Source organism: Haematobia irritans, chromosome 1 (genome assembly GCF_050003625.1).
Source record: "Haematobia irritans isolate KBUSLIRL chromosome 1, ASM5000362v1, whole genome shotgun sequence".
Lineage (NCBI taxonomy): Eukaryota > Metazoa > Arthropoda > Insecta > Diptera > Muscidae > Haematobia > Haematobia irritans.
This window is the reverse complement of record NC_134397.1, coordinates 276,325,229-276,346,846: the sequence shown is the minus strand read 5'-3', so window position 1 is coordinate 276,346,846 and position 21,618 is coordinate 276,325,229. Positions and strand designations below refer to the sequence as shown.

Sequence of the window (21,618 nt, the reverse complement as noted above, 5' to 3'; positions counted from 1 at the left end):
TTACCCCACTCCATTGAGATAAAATCCAATCGACACCTTCACAAGGAGCCAACATACATTCTGCTTCCGTCTCTGGTTTTTCCTCAACACAGTCCTCATCACTCAATACCTTCTTGCGACCGTTTTCTTCAATGTAGCATGTCACCTTGCGTGTCTTCTTACCTTCACCACATAATTTGTCACACTATATGGGAAGATATTGCTCTTATTAGCTTATTAGAATGCGAAAAATCTTCAAAACTACTCACGGGAGTCCATGGACCCAAATGATATTTGGGACAATTTTTCACATCACGATTACATTCCTGCTGATCGGCTGGTTTATTACCAACTTCCTGTAAGCAAACAGAATCATCCTCCACAGTACGCTCTCCAGAAGGAGAGATACGCACACAGGAAACATTACGAGTTTGCACACCATCGGCTCCGCATCCTTTCGAGCATTTTCCCCATTCCGTCGTATCCCAATGGGGAGCACAAGGCTCAGTACCACACTCCTGAGTTTCAGCAGGTTTTGCTTTCTGGTCACATAAACTGGGATCAACCTCCTCCAAATTGAGACGATTGTTACATGTAACAGTGCGACTTTGTTTACCACCTCCACAAGATGCGGTGCATGGTCCATATTCCATATGGGTCCAGGTATATACATCGGGTGTACTCGAACTCACTGACTGTGGTATACTATATTCGTAGTCAATGCTAACATTTCTGTCTTGTACCAACATCACGATATAAATGGGCTCTGTTATGGGACCACGACATGTGAGATGATCGGGGGCAGCAAAACCAGTAGGTTTACGTTGATAATTCCACCAAGAGCCAGCAAAGAACATCGGTCGCGGGAAGTCAATACGCCAATTGCCATTGAGATAATAGTGACTAGCAAGGTTTCTACATGCCAAATAATTGTTAGAAGGATTGGTTTCTTCAATGCGTATATTTGTGGCACCACTTGGGATCAAAAGAATATCATTGTAACCACTTGCCAGATTGCTTGTGGTGAATCGATCCTTCAGAGTTCGACATGTTGTGCCATCACCGCCACATTTACGGCAACTGTCTTCCTTGGCATCGGAACCCAACATCATATCACAACCCACAGGTTGACACTGACCATCCACGCACACATTCAAATCCTTATCATTACAACGGGTTCCATCGATCACCTTTGCTTTGTGGCGATAATAGAATCTTTCTCCCTTAGGCATACAATTCAATTCACAGGGATTAGGGGCACTAGTGTAAGGTACCCATTCATAAAAGATGCCATCAAAGGATTGATGGTCGAAACGAGAACATTGTTGGGCTCGAAAATCGCCCTCTTCCTCGGGACAATCTTGGGTATTGCAAGAAAAGTATTTGCGATTTCCACCCGTGCACATGGGTGATCCATCAGGGCTAATTATCATTGAGAGAAAACGGTCATAAATCAACGGTAGTAGAAATCGATCTCCTATCTGGAACTCACCCTGTCCTTAGACATTCCCTCATTTGATAGGATACACCGCCTCCACATGATCGAGAGCACTCTGAGGGAGAACTCCATTCTGTCCACTCTTGTGGGTCATCACCTTCTCCTCCGGGAATAATTGAACTAGCGGGTAAATACATATTGGCACCATTTTGTCTTTTTAGACGATCACCAAACTTGAGATGTGAAAATAAAATGAGAAAGTATTAACTGGGAGTGGCTACATTCTATGTAGTCTCTGATTTAAACTTACAAATCTGGCTTGTGACGTCTGAGTACCTATGATTACAATGAATACTATCAAGGGCGGTAATCTGAAAGAGAGATAAAGAAGATAATTTTTAGAACGATCCAATTACAAAATATCTCAAATAAGGAGCAAACGCTAAAAAGTCAAATTTAGGGATCGATTCGATACCTGGTTAAATGAGTAGCATTACCATTTAATAAATTGTAAGGGCCGATGTTGAATGTGAACCACACCTAAACGCCAAGTTTTTCCGAATTTTATTTGACATTTCTCTATTTCAGACTTACTCAATTTGAACCATGGAGAGATACACAATCCAACAACGTGTTAAAGTTATCCAGACTTATTATGAAAATGGGCATATCGTGCACTTCGTGATTTTTTTGGTCAATTTGATCGTCCAAATGTGCGTACAATCGCAAAAATCGTGGAAAAATTCGAGCAACCCGGGTCTGTAGAAGATGTGAGAACACCAGTACATGCTCGTGCTGCAGAAAATATTGCTGCTGTTCGGCTGAAGAGCCGTCCACCTCAACTCGTCGTCGTGCCCAACAATTGCACGTCTCACGCTCGTCGTTGATTAACATTATGCATAAAGACTTGCATTTACACGCTTACAAGGTGCAATTGGCTCAAGAACTAAAGCCTCTTGACCATTCCAAACGTCGTGAATGGGCAGAATGGTTCCAAGAAATGGCAACAGTGGTTGATCAATTTTCGAAGAAAATCATCTTCAGTGATGAGGCACATTTTCACCTCAGTGGATTCGTCAATAAACAGAATTGCTGCATTTGGACGAATGAGAATCCAAGAGTGATTGTCAAAAAAACCAATGCACCCACAAAGAGTGACTGTTTGGTGCGGTTTATGGGCTGGCGGCATCATCGGGCCGTACTTTTTTCCAAAATGAGGCCGGTCAGGCAGTTACTGTGAATGGTGTTCGCTATCGTGAGATGATAACGAACTTTTTATGGCCCGAATTGGAAGATATGGATGTGGACGATATGTGGTTTCAGCAGGACGGTGCCACTTGCCACACAGCTAACGAAACAATGGCTCTTTTGCGCAACAAATTCAATGGCCGTGTTATCTCACGTAATGGCGATGTCAATTGGCCGCCAAGATCATGTGATTTGACACCGTTGGACTTTTTCTTTGGGGTTATTTGAAAGAAAAGGTGTACGTCGATAAGCCAGCAACAATTCAAGAGCTAAAGGATGAGATAATTCGGCACATTAACGGCATAGAACCTCCATTATGCCTCAGCGTCATCGAAAATTTGGACCATCGGATGAAGGTGTGCCACCAAGGTCGCGGCGCCCATTTGGCCGATATTTTGTTCCATACATAATTGAGTAATACCAATATATCATAATAAAATAAAATTACAATAATTTCCTAAATAGTTTGTGTTTTATTCAAAATCAACATCGGCCCTTCAAATTTAACCACCATATGCATCATTATCGAAAAGCGAAAATGAACTAGAAATAAAGAAAAAATCTAATACGCTATATCATTACATAAAGGTGAACTCCTCCCTTATCAGTGCATAGCTCAATAAGAAGGGCCATTAAGTAGCAAATCATCGATCAACGATTTAATTCCTTCTGCATTATTTTACAATTACCTCAATGAAACAAGCGAAAGATCATTCAATTAGCATCGAACAAAACTGACATTTATCGAGGTTAAATGTTAGCAAACTAAAAACAATAGAATCCTTTAAAAATATAATTAACACTTTTACATTTTATTATTCTATATATATAAAAAAAAAAACAATTGAATGCTTTATCTTGTCACTGCAATTTCATATATTCAAAAACAAACTTCATTGTTGATGTATGTCAACAAAACAGAATCGCAAAAATAGAGGCTCCACAAAAATTCTGCCTACAAAATGACCCACTGAGAAAATCCATTAACACAAATTATGTTGACGAGCCATAGGGAGCATCAGTTGGAAGCATCTTTCCGCTATAATGGAGTTGAGAGCTGTTCACTCGACTGAATATCTATTTTTGTTAGCCAAATTTTCGTTGTTACTTCTTAGCCAAAGACGAAGAAATTCGTATTACTTTACGAATGTTCCTTTTTTGGAATAGTGTTTCTTTTTGCCCCTTTTCAGAATGTCATACGCATGAATTATAACACAATTTCATATGCCGGAAATTCCACAAAAAAAAAATAGATTACAAAAATACTAAAAGAGATAGTTCATATTTTTGTGGTATGCAATGATTTACACAAGTATGAACTTTCGTGGTTACAGTGAAGCACATATGTGAACAAATGGAAATATTTATACTTCAAGCAGATTTCCATAAAGCACCAAAATTGTCTTTTTAGTGCCTTTTCAAAAAAAAACACCAACTTGGTGCTTTCTGGCTTTTTCATAGTGCTTTTGGTGCTTTTTCCAAGTTGAACAGTATTAAGTTTAATTGACGATATCTTCTCATACAAAAATTCAGACTAGACTTTCAAAAGCTTAAGAAAGTCAACTATATTGCCAAATAGAGAATTTTATTGTTATGAAGGTGCTATTGATTCTGTTTTTAATCAATATTGGTATTTTAGGGTATTCTTTAGAAATGTCAAGGGGCGAGTGACGAATTTCTGAACGTGATAAAGATGTCATTTAAACGTTTGTATTAAATTCACAAAGCACTCATAACTGAAATAAGAAATAGACTCCCTGCAAATATTAATATTTCCAAATTTAATGCCGAAAAAAAGTTTTTCTCGTCTAAAAAAAAATATTGTGAAATTTGAAAGACATTACAATAGAGGTTCATACGAATTCGAAAAACGCAAACTTTTGTATTTTCAATAACTTTTGAACCATTCCAGGTTTAGCAATGAAATTTGTACCTATTAAATTTATTATCAATAAGACTATTTATACAAATTTCGTATTATGTACCAGTATGGTTCAGAAAATAGAGGTTGCGAAAAAAATTAAAAAATGAAATTAATACACAAAACTTGGAAGTTTTTTTTTTTTTGTATAGCATTGAAGGAAAGTGGCATTTTTGGTGCTCTTTGCCCTTCGGGAGTTGGGCTTCAAGTGTATAAATCGAATATTGTAAGCCATTCCCTATACAGAAAAAAAATTCACGAAAAATTTTCCAATTAAAATTTTAATTGAGTTTTAAAAAATATTCAATTAAAAATTTAATTGAATCAACAAATATTTTAATTGAAACAAAAATCAATCACAAACATTAATAGTATCAATTAATTGTTTAATTGGATCAATTAATTTTTTAATTGGCCTTCAATTATTCTTTTAATTGATACTATCATTTCTGTGATTGAAGACATTTCAATTAAAAAATTAATTGGATCAATTAATTTCGTGATTGAATCAGAAAAATGTTTTTTTGTGTGTATGTTCTACTTTACAAATTCGCAGAACACCAAATTATTATATTGCATTTTTTTTCTAATTAAATTTCTAATATTTCCATGTTTTCCAATTAATTTCCTTCTTCTTATAGTTATGGTTCTAAAAATAAAGTTTGAGACAAAATTTTGCAGTTTCGAATTCGTAATCCAGCACAGGGGGAATATATGTATTCTTTCAAAAGTTTGTTTGGTTTAAAGAGACGGATGGACTGGACTAAGACAACTCATAATTTATTTAGTTAAATATTTTAGTGTATTTAGTTGTTATATTTTGCCTCTCACTGTACGCTTATAATTCTTAGAATATATAAACATGTTATGACAAAAAGTTTCCAACCAAAATATACTGCAGTTTCATATTTTTACTCAAAAAAATGCATAAACTCATCCTTGGAAAATAAGATCATTTCACAGCAAGTCTACTAAAATTTATAAATCCCAATGATATATTTTTCTATTCTTTATAGTATACATTCTGTCGTTTTGTGTTTTTTTTTTTCAGCAATATATCGAACTCAATTGAAGACAGGAAATGAAAATAAAGTCTAAGGCCTAACAGTGCCATAAGTTTTTTGTTTTTTTTGGCAAAAAAGAAAGTTTGATGTTTTGCATGGTGCTTTTTAATCATTTAGTGGAACATTAAGTAAACATGGATATAGTATAACAGTGGTTCAAGAACCCAGCAAAAAAAGCGTCGCCAAAAAAGTAGTGAAAATGTTCTTTTTGGATCCGGAAGTGGTGCAAAATTGACGCAGAAGCGATGAATTTAACATGGGCTTGTCATAGGACGGAAGTTTTCCATTTCAACAGCCGATGCACTGAATTTGTATCACTTCTTTAGGTGTGATCCGAATTCAATGTTCTGAATGTAAATTAAAAAATTCTGTGATATTTTGTCAAATAAATAATTTTTATAATTTTTTATAATTTTTAATGGATTCTAACGTTAGACCTTAAATTTTTAATGGATTCAAACGTTAGACCTCAAATATTTTCAAAAATTCACAATTTTTTCAGATTGGATTTAGCATTTTTTTCGACAAAATTTAAATGATTTGTACCATTTTATGAATTCTTACTCCGTTTTTAACCTATTTGAAACAAAAAAAGTTAAAATTACCCATTAAAAGTATGAAAAACCAAGTTATAAAAAATTGAATTAAAAGAACTTCCTGGGGAGTGCATCTTCTGGAAGTGCTTTTAAAGTTGTGCCTTTGGAAGAACTTCCAATTTTTTTTGCTGGGAAGTCAACGATACTCAGTTTAAAAATCTAAATTGTAAAGGGCACTTGAAAGTAACGACAAAAATTCTTCAAATACATACTTCAATCATGTATGTTATGCAAAATATATTTTAGGGAAGGTCAAAATAATTTGCCATTGTCTTTGTAAGACATCGAAATAACGTTTTCAGACTATATAAAGTATCCAACGATGTCCGTCTATCTGCTGTAATTATGCTACGTTCTTCAACACTGAAGCTATACTTCTGAAGATTCCTTTGGAAGTTTAAATCTATAAGTATTTGTATGGGGGCTATATCTACCCCTATACAGACCGATCGCATTTTTTTCCGATCCAAAAATTTAAAATTTACCCACCCTAAAAAAAAAATCGCTTCTGTAGCATATACCCCAAACACATTTTCCTTCAAGCATATATATTTTTAGCATTGGTCCAAACAATAGACATACACTGGTAGAAAAAATGTTAATGAAATTTTCTTGGTGTGGATATATTTTTTAGGCGTCAATTGGTTAAATCCATTATTTTACTTGCAGCATAACATACTCTCTAGTTCTCTCTTTCTACACGCAAAAAAATATTTCTTTCCTCCCAAACGAAATTTTAGACAAACAAAGTTCGTTTCTCATTTGCTTTTCGTTGAAAGGAAGTGTATTTGGAAGAAAAGTATATACTTTTTGTGATAAAAGTTTATTCTTTTCCAGGATGTAAAACCAATTTCATAAAGACTAACTCAAAAAAATTTTTTTCTGGCTAATTGCATTTTCCCTCACATCTTTCTCACTTCCACGAAGTTTTTTAGTTCTTATCACTTTTTTCTGTAATACAATGTAGAAGAAATGAAAGAAGAAATTATACGATTTTATAAATTTTTAAAATTTTTTTACCTTTCGCCTGGACGGAGAATCGAACCGCGGACCATGCACTTTGTAAGCCAACACACTAACCACTGAGCTATGTACCTGTTATAGTCATCAATAGATAAATATCCATTTAAGTTATATTTATATAGCATAGCTTGCGGCGCCCACGAACCGAATAAACAAAGTTTATTTAACAGAAACAAACGTTTAGTTTGGCACCGTGGAGCAGTGGTTGCTACGTCCGACTTGCATGCCAAGGGTCGTGGGTTCGATCCCTGCTCCGACCAAAGTTTTTTTTTTTTTTTTGTTTTTTTTTTTTTACTTATATTCCAGATATGTTCGGAATATTCCGAAAAAATGTTCAATATTACATTGTAGTATATTAAATTTTGAACTGTAAAATGTGTCTTATTAAAGACCTAAAGTCAGAAAAGAACAGTGTTTGATATAAACGAAATGGACTGTGTTGTTGTTTCAAAAATAACATTTTTTATTGAAAAAATAAAAATTTTGTAACAAACGAATTTATTTGGTGATAAAAGTTTAAAATTTTCGAAGCAATTCAAAAAACTCTAACAAAAGAAAAACGTTTTCGGTACACGTTTCCCAAACGTTTTTTTTCTTTGCGTGTAAACACATATATGTTTATAGGCTATTTCTAAAATAATATATGTTTGCATCTAAGCATATTATATTTACAAACAGTTTATGTCCCAAACATAATATGTTCTAACATATATGTCCCAAACATGTTATGCTGGTTTATGAACATTATATGTTTGCACTTAAAAATATTGTGTTAAAAAATTTGCGTTCCAAACATATAATTTTTACACCAAAACATATGAAAAACAGTCCTTTTCGTCCGTGCAGGTACTTTAAATTCGTAAAAGAGCTGTGCTTAATATAGTACACCCAGAAAAATGTGAAAGAAAATGTATGTTTATATTATATTTATATTTTAAATAAAATTAGTAATTGTACATTGGAAATTGTATTAGTAATTGTAACATGATATAAAAATAAGCTAACAATTTTTGTCAGTGCAGAAAAAGGCTTTAGAGCTATATGACGGACATAATTTAAGAGAATTGTATTAATTTCAGAAACATATGAACTGAATTTAAGCAAACTTCACTTAAGAGCTTTTTTTATATTTAGAAACATTGTGTACTTCATTTCTATGCAACTTTATTTCACACTTTTAGTTCACATACATAAAGTAAACAAAAAACAATTAAAATAAGAAACTTTTCTCACATTTTGAAAACATGGACTACAATCAACTAATATTCATGAACTAGGTTAGGTTAGGTTAGGTCTATGTAGTGATATAGCCCCTCATATAGATGGACCTCTCGATTTGACTACTTGAAAGCATGGAAGCCGCAATTTTTATAAAAGGTTACTTGAATTCAAATGTTATGACCACCCTTAAGAATTTTGGACTTGGCCAACGATGACATTTTTAGGGAGCTATCTAGATTTAATTTTATGTCACATAAATTTAAAATTAGGATAAAGATATCATTTATGAAATTTTCGTTCTATATTTGCGATATACACTAAAAAAAATATTGACCTAATATGGAAGATTATGCAACTTAAATTTTAGGACTCGAAATTTGCGTTTTTTCTCATTAAATGTAGGACACAAATCTTGAAATTGTGCGTCCCTCTATTGAAGTTGTAGATCTTTGAAGTAAATGTTCCTTAAAATAAAGAAAAACATTTTTAATTTAAAGAAATCGTCTTTAACTCAACTGGTATATTGAATTTTTAAATTTAAGACAAAAAAGCTTCAAATATAGGCTAAGACTTATTTTAAGGATTTACATCTTTGGCTTAAAGTGTTTTTAGCATTAAAAAAAAAGTTTTTACTTTGAAGTACCTGGCATAATTTGGATTTTGAAACTGGAATTTGTTTGTACATGAATACCTTTATTAATATATCACAAAAAGAGAATAAAAATTCGATGAATGAGATCTGTATCCAATTTTAATTTTATCGATCCTAGATTTAAAGCCAGGGAGGTCCCTCAAAAATTTCTTTATTTTAAAGAAGCCACATCTTTGGCTCGGAATCAATACCAAAATCCTTAAGGGAAGGTCAAAATCTTTGGATCCAAGTAAACTTTTTTTGAGTGTATAAACAACCTTGTAAAAATAAATGTCAATTTAAAAAAATCGCAATTATAACAGATACTTTAAAGCAAAACTCGTTTTCCTAATTTCAAAAATATTTATATAGCAAAAATGCCAAATCTCCAAAATAAGTTTTAACCTAGTTTTTAAGTTTTTTATCTTTAATTCAAAGATCCTATGTCTCAGTTAATTTGTAGATTACAACCTTAAATCAAAAATGGTTTTCTGTACTTTAAGGAAAAAATCGCCTTAAATATAAGAGGGACACAAATTTCTAAAATTCGTGTCCTAAATTTAAAGAAACAAATTTTAAGGCAAATATTATGAACTTTCTCTAAATTAAAACTTTTATTTTAAAGAAATTTGTCCTTAATGTTGTGTAAATTCCGTGTCCTAAAATATTATATTCGTACGTATATAATATGACTTTTGCTGTACGCTTCATGGTGGAGGGCACTTAAGATCCCAACCTGCCGAACTTTTAACTGTATATACTTCTTTTTAGTGTAATATTTTAATGAAATAATTCGAATACTAATAAGACCATGTTCTTTTTATATTAAACTGTGTAGCCAACACGGAAAAAATATGGACAACCCCATTTTTATAACACAATATTAAAACACATTTTTTTCTGTTAATAAGGTAAATTTAATTAAAAGATAGTTCATCTTCCATGATTTCTTTTTTTTTTTGCTGTACGCTTCATGGTGGAGGGCACTTAAGATCCCAACCGGCCGATCTTTTAACTGTATATACTTCTTTTTAGTGTAATATTTTAATGAAATAATTCGAATACTAATAAGACCATGTTTTTTATATTAAATTGTGTAGCCTACACAATTTAATATACATTTTTTTCTGATAATAATGATTTATTTCTTTTTTTTTTTCATTAAAAACAGTACACCAATCTTTGAAATAAAAAGTAAACAATCACATTTTTGATTTTCTTTAAATCTTTAAAATTATTAACTTTCAAATTAACTGGGATATTGAATATTTGGATTAACGGTCAAAAGATTCAGGTGATGAGGATTTTGCATCTTGGACTTATAATTCCTTTTTTAAATAAATAATATATTTGTACTTTAATTCAAAATATCTGTTTAAATTTGGATTTGTTTGTATGTGAATAGTTGTTAATATATCGCAAAAATTAAAATTTGATATTTATCGTGATTTAAATTTTTATAAAAGGTTGATGTAAAATTAAATTGCTTCATAAAAAATGTCTTATTTTAAAGAAGACTCACCAATACCAAAACCCTTAAGATAAAGGTAAAACCTGTGGATCCAAGTACATTTTTACTAAGTGTAAAGGATTTTACCAATGAATATATCGTTAATAATACTAATAACGTCAAGCCCTTTATATTTAAATGTAGTCGATAGGCCGATAGCCTCTAGATACTAGTGCCCGTATAAATAAGTTTATTCTAATTTGTAATTATAATAAATTAAATAATAAATAAATAAAATAAATGCAGTCGAATTTAATTTTCAAAGCCTACACTCAAAAAAAAAAGTGGACTCTCTATTTCACTAAAGCCAATGGAATTATTATGTTTCCAGAAAGTTTCCTTTACTCTAATAATTTTTTGCGTACGTTATTTAAATGAACTAAAAAACGGGAAAAATTATACGCAAATTAAGCAAAAAGATTTACTAAATTCGTACTTCTCACAAATTGGTTCATTATTTCTTTAAATTTGTAAATTTTACCCAAAATGCGTCCATCATGAACTTCGTATGTCACTAAAGACATTCTTGCAGTTTTGAATTCCAATTTTTTCCTTCAAACTACAAACTTTTCGTTAACAAGTGAAAAAAAATAATCCAATAATCCAATAAATTTTCTTGAATTTGTCGACAAATATTTACTTATTTTTGTGATATCGGTGTGATGCGAACAATTGTAATACTGTTCAGTTAAAATTTTCTAAAAATATTCAAAATGTTCTAAAATTAACAAAAAGTTTTCTTTCTGGTGGGTTCCCTGTTTTTTCAGTGTAGTTTCAAATTCCCTCCATAAACCACTGTTCCACCAATGTTGCTCCTCTAAATATCCAAAAAGAAATAGGTGTCTTGGCAGAGTAAACATTTCAGCAGTTCTAATCACCAGGATGCATATTTTTCGATTATAAATCTGGCTTCCTTTACAACATGCCACAAACCGAATCAAGGAATAAAATTTGTGTGAACAGCCACCAAGGACCCATAGCAGGGAACCACATATATTTGGATGCCTGCTGGTTGCAAGGCGTCAAAGCATAACATTACATGTCAACACAACCAATACCTATTTCTAAATGTGTGAATCCTCTAGCCGCTGGCTGCTTCCAAGGCCCACTCCACTATTGGCATGTGAAAGTCGCGTGCCACTCGCAGTGACAAAATGAAATTGGCATTCAACCAAAATCAAATCGACAACAACAAAGAAGTCATCGTCAAAGCAAATGAAAATTGTTTCGATACAGCAAAAGCAATGCGGGTAAACCAAAGGGGCATACGGACCTCTCCTCATATCACAATATCGATGGGTCAGGTGGCTAGGAGGAGATTTTGCAAGGAATGTGCAAACATGAAAATATTTCGAATAGCCTGTGACTGCTTGGGAGCAAAATACAAATGGAAGAGGAGAGTGGAAATTGTTGTTGTTATTGTTTATTATTTAATACGGACATGCCTATAGCGCTTACTGGCGTCCTATTGTCTGCTATTATGGCCATAATTTTATGATATTACTCGTGGATTTGTTTTTCATTGCAATATGAATTTGTGTTCGTTTCATGGTTATTCCAAGAAAGTGGGAAGAAGAGTAGTTTGGTGTTGTTTTGAAATCTAAATGTGATCAGGATATAACCAATTATTTGGCAGTTATGGCAATCAAAGGAAATAAGAACAGGGATAAAAATGTGGCTTTGATTGGAACTTGGTTTGGTACGATCTCTAAAATTCTACATTCAAGAGGAAATATTATTTTTGGATCCGGAAGTGGTGAGAAATCGGCTCAGAAGAAATAAATTTTATATGGACTTGTCATGGGCTGGAAGTCATGTTTTTAAGCAAAAATTTATTAATGAATTAATTTAGCTATTAATAAATACAAAATATATTTTATTCTGTGTACAATGAAAGAAGAGTTTTCTCTTCTGTCGAACGAAATTTTTGACAACCAAAATTTTCTTCTGACGCTAAAAATATTCTTTAATAGCAAATAAAAAAGTTTAGAACCAGTTGTTGAATCGCTTATCACAACTTCGTGTTTATTTGCTCTAAAGGAAAAAAATGTTATAGGAAAGGGGAATTTCGTTTGTCCAAAATTTCGAGGAAGGTATTTTTTCTTTGGGTGTATCAACCAAAAGTTAATAGTTTCTGAAATTTCGATTTGTCATTTGGTTTTGGCTAAAATGAGGTTGGAGTTGGTCTTTTCAGATCCGCTCCTAAAAAGAAACTAGTTTCATCATTAAGTTCCACAGCTCCGTTTGGAACCGCATAAGAAAAGTATTTAAAGAATCCCATATTTTAAATTTTCTTTCAGCTCCGCAAGAAAATAATATGCATGAATACTAAATTTAAGCAAAACATACAAATTCCAAAGAATTTAATCAAATTTCTTGAACATTAATTTGTATAATAACGATTTTGTGACTAAACCCATACCATTTTTCAGAAATCAATATTTAAAGGGTGATACGGTCAAAATTTGGTCAATTTGCATTTAAAAAACCTGAACACCCCTAATTTTGAAGGTGTGTGTGTGTAGAATGTTGCTCCTATTTTGATTTTGGAATTCACTCTTCAGTTGTCAAAATGCCGTCCAAGCAAGAAGAGCAGCGTAACAAAATTTTGCTCGCGCATCGCGAAAATCCGAGCTACTCGCACGCAAAGCTGGCAAAATCGCTAAAAGTTGTCAAATCAACCATTACAAATGTAATTAAAGTGTTTGGGGAACGTTTGTCGACAGCCAGGAAGTCTGGTTCGGGGGGAAATCGAAAACCGGAAGCCGCTGAGACGACAAAGAAAGTTGCCGGTAGTTTCAAACGAAACCCTAACCTCTCTCTCCGAGATGCCGCAAATAAGCTGGGTGTATCGTCTACAACCGTGTATCGAGCCGGACTATCGACTTACAAGAAGGTAGTGACTCCAAATCGCGATGATAAACAAAATACGACGGCCAATGCGCGATCCCGGAGGCTGTACACGACGATGCTGACGAAGTTTGACTGCGTGGTAATGGACGACGAAACCTACGTCAAAGCCGACTACAAGCAGCTTCCGGGACAGGAGTTTTATACGGCAAAAGGAAGGGGAAAGGTAGCAGATACTTTCAAGCACATAAAACTGTCAAAGTTCGCAAAGAAATATCTGGTTTGGCAACCCATCTGTATCTGTGGCTTGAAAAGCAGCATTTTCATAGCTTCCGGGACTGTCAACCAAGAAATTTACGTGAAAGAGTGTTTGAATAAACGTCTGCTGCCTTTCCTGAAGAAACACGGTTGTTCCGTACTGTTTTGGCCGGATTTGGCATCTTGCCATTACGGTAAAAAGGCCATGGAGTGGTACGCCGCCAACAACGTGCAGGTGGTTCCCAAGAACAAGAACCCTCCCAACACGCCAGAGCTCCGCCCAATTGAGAAATACTGGGCTATTGTCAAGCGGAGCCTAAAGAAGACCAAAAAAATCTGCTAAGGACGAGCAGCAGTTCAAGGCAAACTGGCTTTCTGCGGCGAAGAAGGTGGACAAGGTGGCTGTACAAAATCTGATGGCAGGTGTCAAGCGTGAGACCCGGCAATTCGGATTTGGAAAAGCGAAAGCCTAACTGAATATTTTTCCTGAATTTTATACTAATTGAACTTGAAAAAGAAATTTAATTTGATTTTTTTAAATAAACGTTTTCACCGATTTACACGCGTTTTCCCTTGACCAAATTTTGACCGTATCACCCTTTATAAATTAGAAAATTTCGAGTAAACATAAATATGTTGCGATATTTTATTCAGAGAGCGACAGAGAGAGAGTATAGAGAAAGAAATAGAGATGGATACCGGGAGGGTTGACGAAATATATCAACATAACACAGCGAGAGAATCAAAAGAGAGCAATTTCTGTGAAACTGCTTGTATATTGTTTCGCTGTTTTATGTGTTCATTTGTTTTGGGTACGCGCTTGGCATGTTAATAAGGCTTCGCCAAAAATTTAATATGCTTAAGTCCAAATATTATTTAATTTGAATGCTAAAAAGAGTATTCGGAGTAAAGCATGTGTTTTTGCCTTGAGAGCAGCATTTTATGTATGTGTGGATATGTGCTTTGTTTATCATTTTGGCATTATGGGCACATTTTTTTCTTGGTTCGTCAAACGAAATCGGAACGTACGACGAGTAAGTCAAAATATTTAGGCAAATGAAGTTAAAAAAACAGTGGAAAATATATAAAAATGACAAAGGGATCTTCATTAAAAATAACGAAAGGGCACTATACTATTTTTAGAGTTGGGACAGTAAAATGAAAAAAGGGGGAAACAGTGAAAAATTAAACAGTAAAATGTAAAGAAACAAAGTTTAGTTCCTCTTTATTAATAAGTAGTTCAAGAGGAGTTGACAGACACTTTCAAAAATAAAAACGGACATTAAGTTCGATTTTTGTCACTAAAACTATTTTTAATTTTAGCGGCAAAACTCGAATCCCTAAAAGCAGAATAACATTATAACTTTTTTTTTGGCAAATTGTATTATAACTTGGTGCACCCAGAGAAGGAATATGATCACCCCAAAGATGTTTCAAGAGCAAAATGTTATTTTTGGACGGTGACCATGTAACATTTTTATCGCAATCATGTTCTTTTCTCGGAAAGCATATACGTGATTGCAGAAATCAGGTACATAATTATGTATCTGTTTGCGAAAAGCATTTTATGTTTGGCGAGAAAACAACATTTTTACCATAAACATGTTACGTGGTCACCATCCAAAAATAACATTTTGCTCTTGAAACATGGTTAATGTGATCATATTCCTTCTCTGCGTGTGGGGAATGATCCATAGCAACAATTGAAAAAGTTTATTTTCTTTAAAATGAATTATTAAAGAAAAGTAAACGTGAAAACATGACCATATTAGAGCGGTAATGCCAACTTAATACCGGCTTTAAAGGTAAAAATGAAATTAAGTAAAAAATTATTCCTTAATAAAAATTCATATTTATTTGTTTTTCTAAATACGATAAATTTTAAATGCATCTAAAATGGTTTTAAATGCTGTTGTCATAAAAGGCGAAAAACTCTACATGAAGTACAAATTAATATGTTCAATATCTACACTGAGAAATAGTTTTCTTTTCGCAAGAAGAAAATTTTTGCGCAATAGAAAGTCTTCCTTTGTCTCGCAAAAATTATTAGGAACATCAATTGCAAATTTAATTTATCTTAATTTAATTTAATTTCTAAAAAAGAACCATTGACGTTTTTCACTATTTCTTGTTTACCTGGCAAAAAAAAAGTTTTTTTTTTCTTCAAAATAGTTGAATTGTTTACCACATCGGCAGAATCTCAAACCTGCTGTTAACCAAAAATAAGATGAAATGTAAACAAAAATTGCTGAAGCGTTGATTGTTTAATCAACAATGACAACAGCGATCAAATACGTTGCCACGCCAATTTGACCTCTTAAAACACTTGATGACAAGATGCAACTTTGAAAACCATCGTGAACATGAAGATGACGAACCTGTCATAAAATACCTACTGCACGAAAAAAAAACGAAGAAAGACATTTCTTAAAGAAACCTCAACAATTTTGAATGTCGTGAACGTTAGTATCTGAAAAAAATGTTTCACTTTACATTGATACAAGAAGCCATAGAATGAAGTTTATTGATGTTTGTTGCTCTTGTTTATTGTCCATTGGAGTACGACGACATTCATTATGCACACAGTTGATTTCAAAATTGGAACGTAATGTCTGAAGAAAAGAAGAAATTATTGAAATCTTAACTCTTTTTCTTGGACAATAGTCAACTTCATTGTGATAGCAGACAAGGTGGATTTCTATCTCATTGAAGTTTGCTACTCTATTCTGCGATTTGTACATTGTGATAATAAATGGTGAACATCTTTGTGACCAGTAATAGCAGTTTGATTTCATGTGTAGCTCAAAAAAAAATGTCGAGTACTAATGTAAAAGTACAACTCGATTTTAAACTTATTTAGTTTTTATTTTAATTTTTTATTTTATTTTCCAAAGCCTATTTTTATAAAATATATTACTATAAGAAATAATTTTGTTATATCCATACATATGTTTAAAAGATTTTTTTTCTTATGTAGCTCAAAAAAAAACGTCGTTTATTAATATAAAAGTACAACTCAATTTTTTAATTTGTTTAGTTTTATTTTAATTTTATTTTCCCAAGCGTATTTTTATAAAATATATTCCCATAAGAAATAATTTTGTTATATCCATATGTTTATTTAAAAGAATTTTTTTCTTATAAATCCATATAAGAAAAACACGCTTATAAATAAAATGTATGGTTTTTCTCACTTTCTTGTGTGCGTTATATACTGCATTAGGGTTCAGGGGACACACGATTTCAAAAAACAGTGAACCCAAAAGGAAGAAAAACTTTGGTAAATTTTAGAAAATTATCACGGAGATTTCACAAAAACAAGTAAATATTTTTCGACAAATTTCAGAAAATATATTTTACGTAATTAGTTTTTATACCCTCCACCATAGGATGGGGGGTATATTAACTTTGTCATTCCGTTTGTAACATCGAAATATTTCTCTAAGACCCCATAAAGTATATATATTCTGGGTCGTGGTGAAATTCTGAGTCGATCTGAGCATGTCCGTCCGTCCGTCTGTTGAAATCACGCTAACTTCCGAACGAAACAAGCTATCGACTTGAAACTTGGCACAAGTAGTTGTTATTGATGTAGGTCGGATGGTATTGCAAATGGGCCATATCGGTCCACTTTTACGTATAGCCCCCATATAAACGGATTTCCAAATTTGGCTTGCGAATCCTCTAAGAAAAGCAAATTTCATCTGCTCCAGCTGAAATGTGGTACATGGTGTTAGTATATGATCTCTAACAATCATGCAAAAATTGGTCCACATCGGTCGATAATTATATTTAGCCCCCATATAAACCGGTCCCCAGAATTGGCTTGCGGAGCCTCTAAGAGAAGCAAATTTCATCCGATCCGGCTGAAATTTGGTACATGATGTAAGCATATGGTCTCTAATGACCATGCAAAAATTGGTCAACATCGGTCCATAATTATATATAGCCGCCATATAAACCGATCACCAGATTTGACCTCCGGAGCCTCTTGGAAGACCAAAATTCATCTGATTCAGTTCAAATTTGGTACGTGGTGTTAATATATGGCCTCAAACACCCGTGCAAAAATTGGTCAAAATCGGTCCATAATTATATATAGGCCCCATGTAAACCGATCCCCAAATTTGACCTCCGGAGCCCCTTGGAAGAGCAAAATTCATCCGATTCGGTTGAAATTTGGTACGTGATGTTAGTATATTGTATCCAACAACCATGCAGGAATTGATTCATATCAGTCCATAATTATATATAGCTCCCATATAAACCGATCCCCAGATTTGACCTCCGGTGCCTTATGGAGAAGCAAAATTCATCCGATCTGGTTAAAATTTGGTACGTGGTGGTAGTATATGATATTTAACAACCATGCTAAAAGTGGTCCATATCAGTCCATAATCATATATAGTCCCCATATAAACCGATCCCGAGATTTGGTTTTGGAGCCTCCTGGAGGAGCAAATTTCATCCGAGTCAGTTGAAATTTGGTACATTGTGCTAGTATATGGCCATTAACAACCATGCCTAACTAGGTCCATATCGGTCTATAGTTATATATAGCCCTCAGATAAATCGATCCCCAATTACACAAAAATTGGTCCATATCAAGTTCATAATTGTATATAGCCCCCACATAAGCGACCCCCATATTTCAATTCTGGCTCTCTACACACAAAAAAATTTCACGAAAATTTTTCCAATTAAAATTTTAATTGAGTTTTAAAAAAATATTCAATTAAAAATTTAATTGATTCAACAATTTTTTTAATTGAAACAAAAATCAATCACAAAAATAATAGTTATTAATTAATTTTTTAATTGGATCAATTAACTTTTTAATTGACGTTCAATTAATTTTTTAATTGATACTATCATTTCTGTGATTGAAGACATTTCAATTAAAAATTAATTGGATCAATTAATTTCGTGATTGAATCAGAAAAACATTTTTTTTGTGTGTACGTATCGTGCAAAAAGACCATATCGATACGTAATTATTTGTAGACTTACCTATACATAACATTTTTTTCTAATATATACCACGTATGGACTAACTCACAATTTAGAAAACGATGTTAAGAAGTTTTAAGATACCACAACCCAAGTATTGTGGATGACATTCTTTCGTAGAAGTTTCTACGCAATCCATGGTGGAGGGTACATAAGATTCGGCCTGGCCGAACTTACGGCCGTATAAACTTGTTTTTTTTTTTTTTCAATTCTTAAGGAAAATTTCGAAGTTTGTAGAAAAATTGCAATTGCATTTAAGTAAAATTTTTGTCTCCTTTTTTAGTTCATTTAACTAACGTACACAAAAAACTATTAAAGTCAATAACATTTTCTCAAAACCTAATAATTCCATGAACTAAAATAGAATTAAATTGGCTTTAGTGCTACATACAATGAAAGAAGAGTTTTCTTTTTCAGAGGAACGAAATTTTAGTCAAACAAAATTTTCTTTTGAAGCTAATACATTTTCTTTAGAAACAAATAAAAAAGATTGGAGATAATCGTTTGAAAGTTCTTAAAAAAATACTTTACATTGATGGAGAATTTGATTTGTCTAATTTCGTTCAGAAGGAAAGTATTTTTTCTTTGGGTGTACTTACTTTTTTTGAGTGTATCTCACAAGCCAAACTGGGGTCTATTTTCATTTGAAATGTTTTTTTTTTCTTTTTTCATAAATCAAACGGGGCCGAAAAATAAAGTGAAGTTGCATTTTAAAAATAATCCTTAATATTTCCAATGAAAATGAACGCCAATTACCGTTTTGAGATTGTGCTTCGTTTTTTAAGTTTTTTTCTTTCTGGGATTGGCAATGGTGACAACTAGACACTCTTTTGTTGTTTCCCATTAGAATTTTTTTCATCACATTTTAATTACTTAGGTGGACGACCTTTGACCGGGGTTTCATACTATGGACTTGGACTCTGTCTCTACGCTGAACAAAAATATTTACGTAATATTAAAGATTACGCAACCTAAATTTTAGGATACGAAATTTACAAAATTTTAAAATAAAGTTTATAATCTTTTTCAAATCAAAAATTTTTTCATTAAATTTAGGACACAAATTTTGTAAATTTTCGTCCCTCCATTAAAGTCGCATGCCTTTGAACTAACGCTTATTTTCCTTAAAGTAAGGAAACACATTTTTGATTTAAAGAAATTGTCCTTAAATTAACTGAAATATTGAAACTTTAGATTTAAGATAAAAACGCTTCAAATATAGGCTAAGACTTATTTTAAGGATTTAGCGTCTTTGGTTTAACGTGTTTTTGGAATTAAGAATGAATAATTGTGGGAGTCCTACTTTATATAGGTTTTGGGACTAATTTTCATGGGACCCATTTTCATTCCGACTTTTTTTTGTTCCTAAAGACTTTTATTTGTTGTCCCTAAAGTCTAGGAATCATAAACCCCATTTTATATGCTCACGCATATACGTGTAGATGGATTCATCTAAATCACCCACCTATTATATAAAAATATTTTTCTAGGCCAATTGAATTAATTGGAATATTTAGATGATGCTCCCTGTTGCCTGCCGTACGATGTTTATTTTTCCGCAATGAAAATGTTTATTTTCATTTCTTCAATTTTATGGAGTTTTAAAACCAACAGCTTAAATTAAAAAAAATGAAAGAAATTCTTCCGAGATATTGAGATCGGAATGAATTTCCTTGCCTTTTTTGTTGTTGTTTTGGTTTTTATTGATGTGCGTTAAAGTCTATTAAAGAGTCTCATCAATAAACCAAACGAATGCATCCCAGGCCAAAAAGAAGTCAGCGCGTTCTGCCTGCAGGCAAACACTTTCCCATGCCACTTGATTAACCCAAAGTAAATATTGTAGATGATGATGATGGTGGTGGTGTTTAAAGCTGGTGGCAAAATTCTGCTCCTAGGGTATTTCGCCTTTATTGTTGTTTTTTTTTTGCCCCGCTGTTTATGCCACAATATCATTACAGCAAATTTATTTGATGCAGTTATGGCGATAGAGAAGAAAAACTAACCAACTAAAGAGGTCCACAAAGGGCATCCTCAAGAATTCTATTAACCAGCAGATGGACAAATGACCATCAGACAAACACATATAGAGTCGCATACTCTAGGAATTTACGCGGCCATTGTTCAATGATGCTTGCCTAAGTTAGCCCATGATGATTACTCATGGTGTAAGACATCATCGATGGCAAAAAAAATAGAATCTCTTGAGGTCCCTAGTTATGGTCTTTCTAATGCAGGATCATTTACTGCATAGCACAAGTCGAAACGATGTGTAGTTCAGTCAAGCCGAAGCTCATACACCCTTACATTTAATTTATAAAATTTTAGACACATAACAGGTTGGCTGATAAGTCCCCGGTCTAACAAGTAAATAATAAGATAGGCCTCAGTTTCGGCGATCACCTCTTCATTGCAGCCAAATTTTTTCCCTGCGAGCATCCTTTTGAGGTCTGAGAACAAGAAAAAGTCGCTGGGGGCCAGATCTTGAGAATACGGTGGGTGGGGAAGCAATTCGAAGCTCAATTCATGAATTTTTGCAATCGTTCTCAGTGACTTGTGCCACGGTGCGTTATCTTGGTGGAATAACACTTTTTTCTTCTTCATATGGGGCCGTTTTGCCGTGATTTCGACCTTCAAACGCTCCAATAACGCCATATAATAGTCACTGTTTATGGTTTTTCCCTTCTCAAGATAATCGATAAAAATTATTCCATGCGCATTCCAAAAAACAGAGACCATTACTTGCCAGCGGTCTTTTGAGTCTTTTCACGCTTCGGAGACGGTTCACCGGTCGCTGTCCACTCAGCCGACTGTCGATTGGACTCGGGAGTGTAGTGATGGAGCCATGTTTCATCCATTGTCACATATCGAC

At 33.3% G+C, this 21,618-nt stretch overlaps 1 protein-coding gene across 5 annotated transcripts in view; it reads right to left on the bottom strand.

Moving 5' to 3' along the window:
* Nucleotides 1-21,618, bottom strand: part of Ppn (proteoglycan-like sulfated glycoprotein papilin) — an 86,346-nt gene that overhangs the window by 12,903 nt on the left and 51,825 nt on the right. For all 5 annotated transcript variants that reach the window (XM_075295181.1, XM_075295174.1, XM_075295166.1 and 2 more), the window contains exons 2-5: nucleotides 1,728-1,788; nucleotides 1,472-1,650; nucleotides 249-1,401; nucleotides 5-184 (exon numbers count right to left, since the gene is read on the bottom strand). In XM_075295181.1, the coding sequence (XP_075151296.1) occupies nucleotides 5-184; nucleotides 249-1,401; nucleotides 1,472-1,650; nucleotides 1,728-1,788 (1,573 nt within the window). The remainder of the gene's footprint in view (nucleotides 1-4; nucleotides 185-248; nucleotides 1,402-1,471; nucleotides 1,651-1,727; nucleotides 1,789-21,618) is intronic.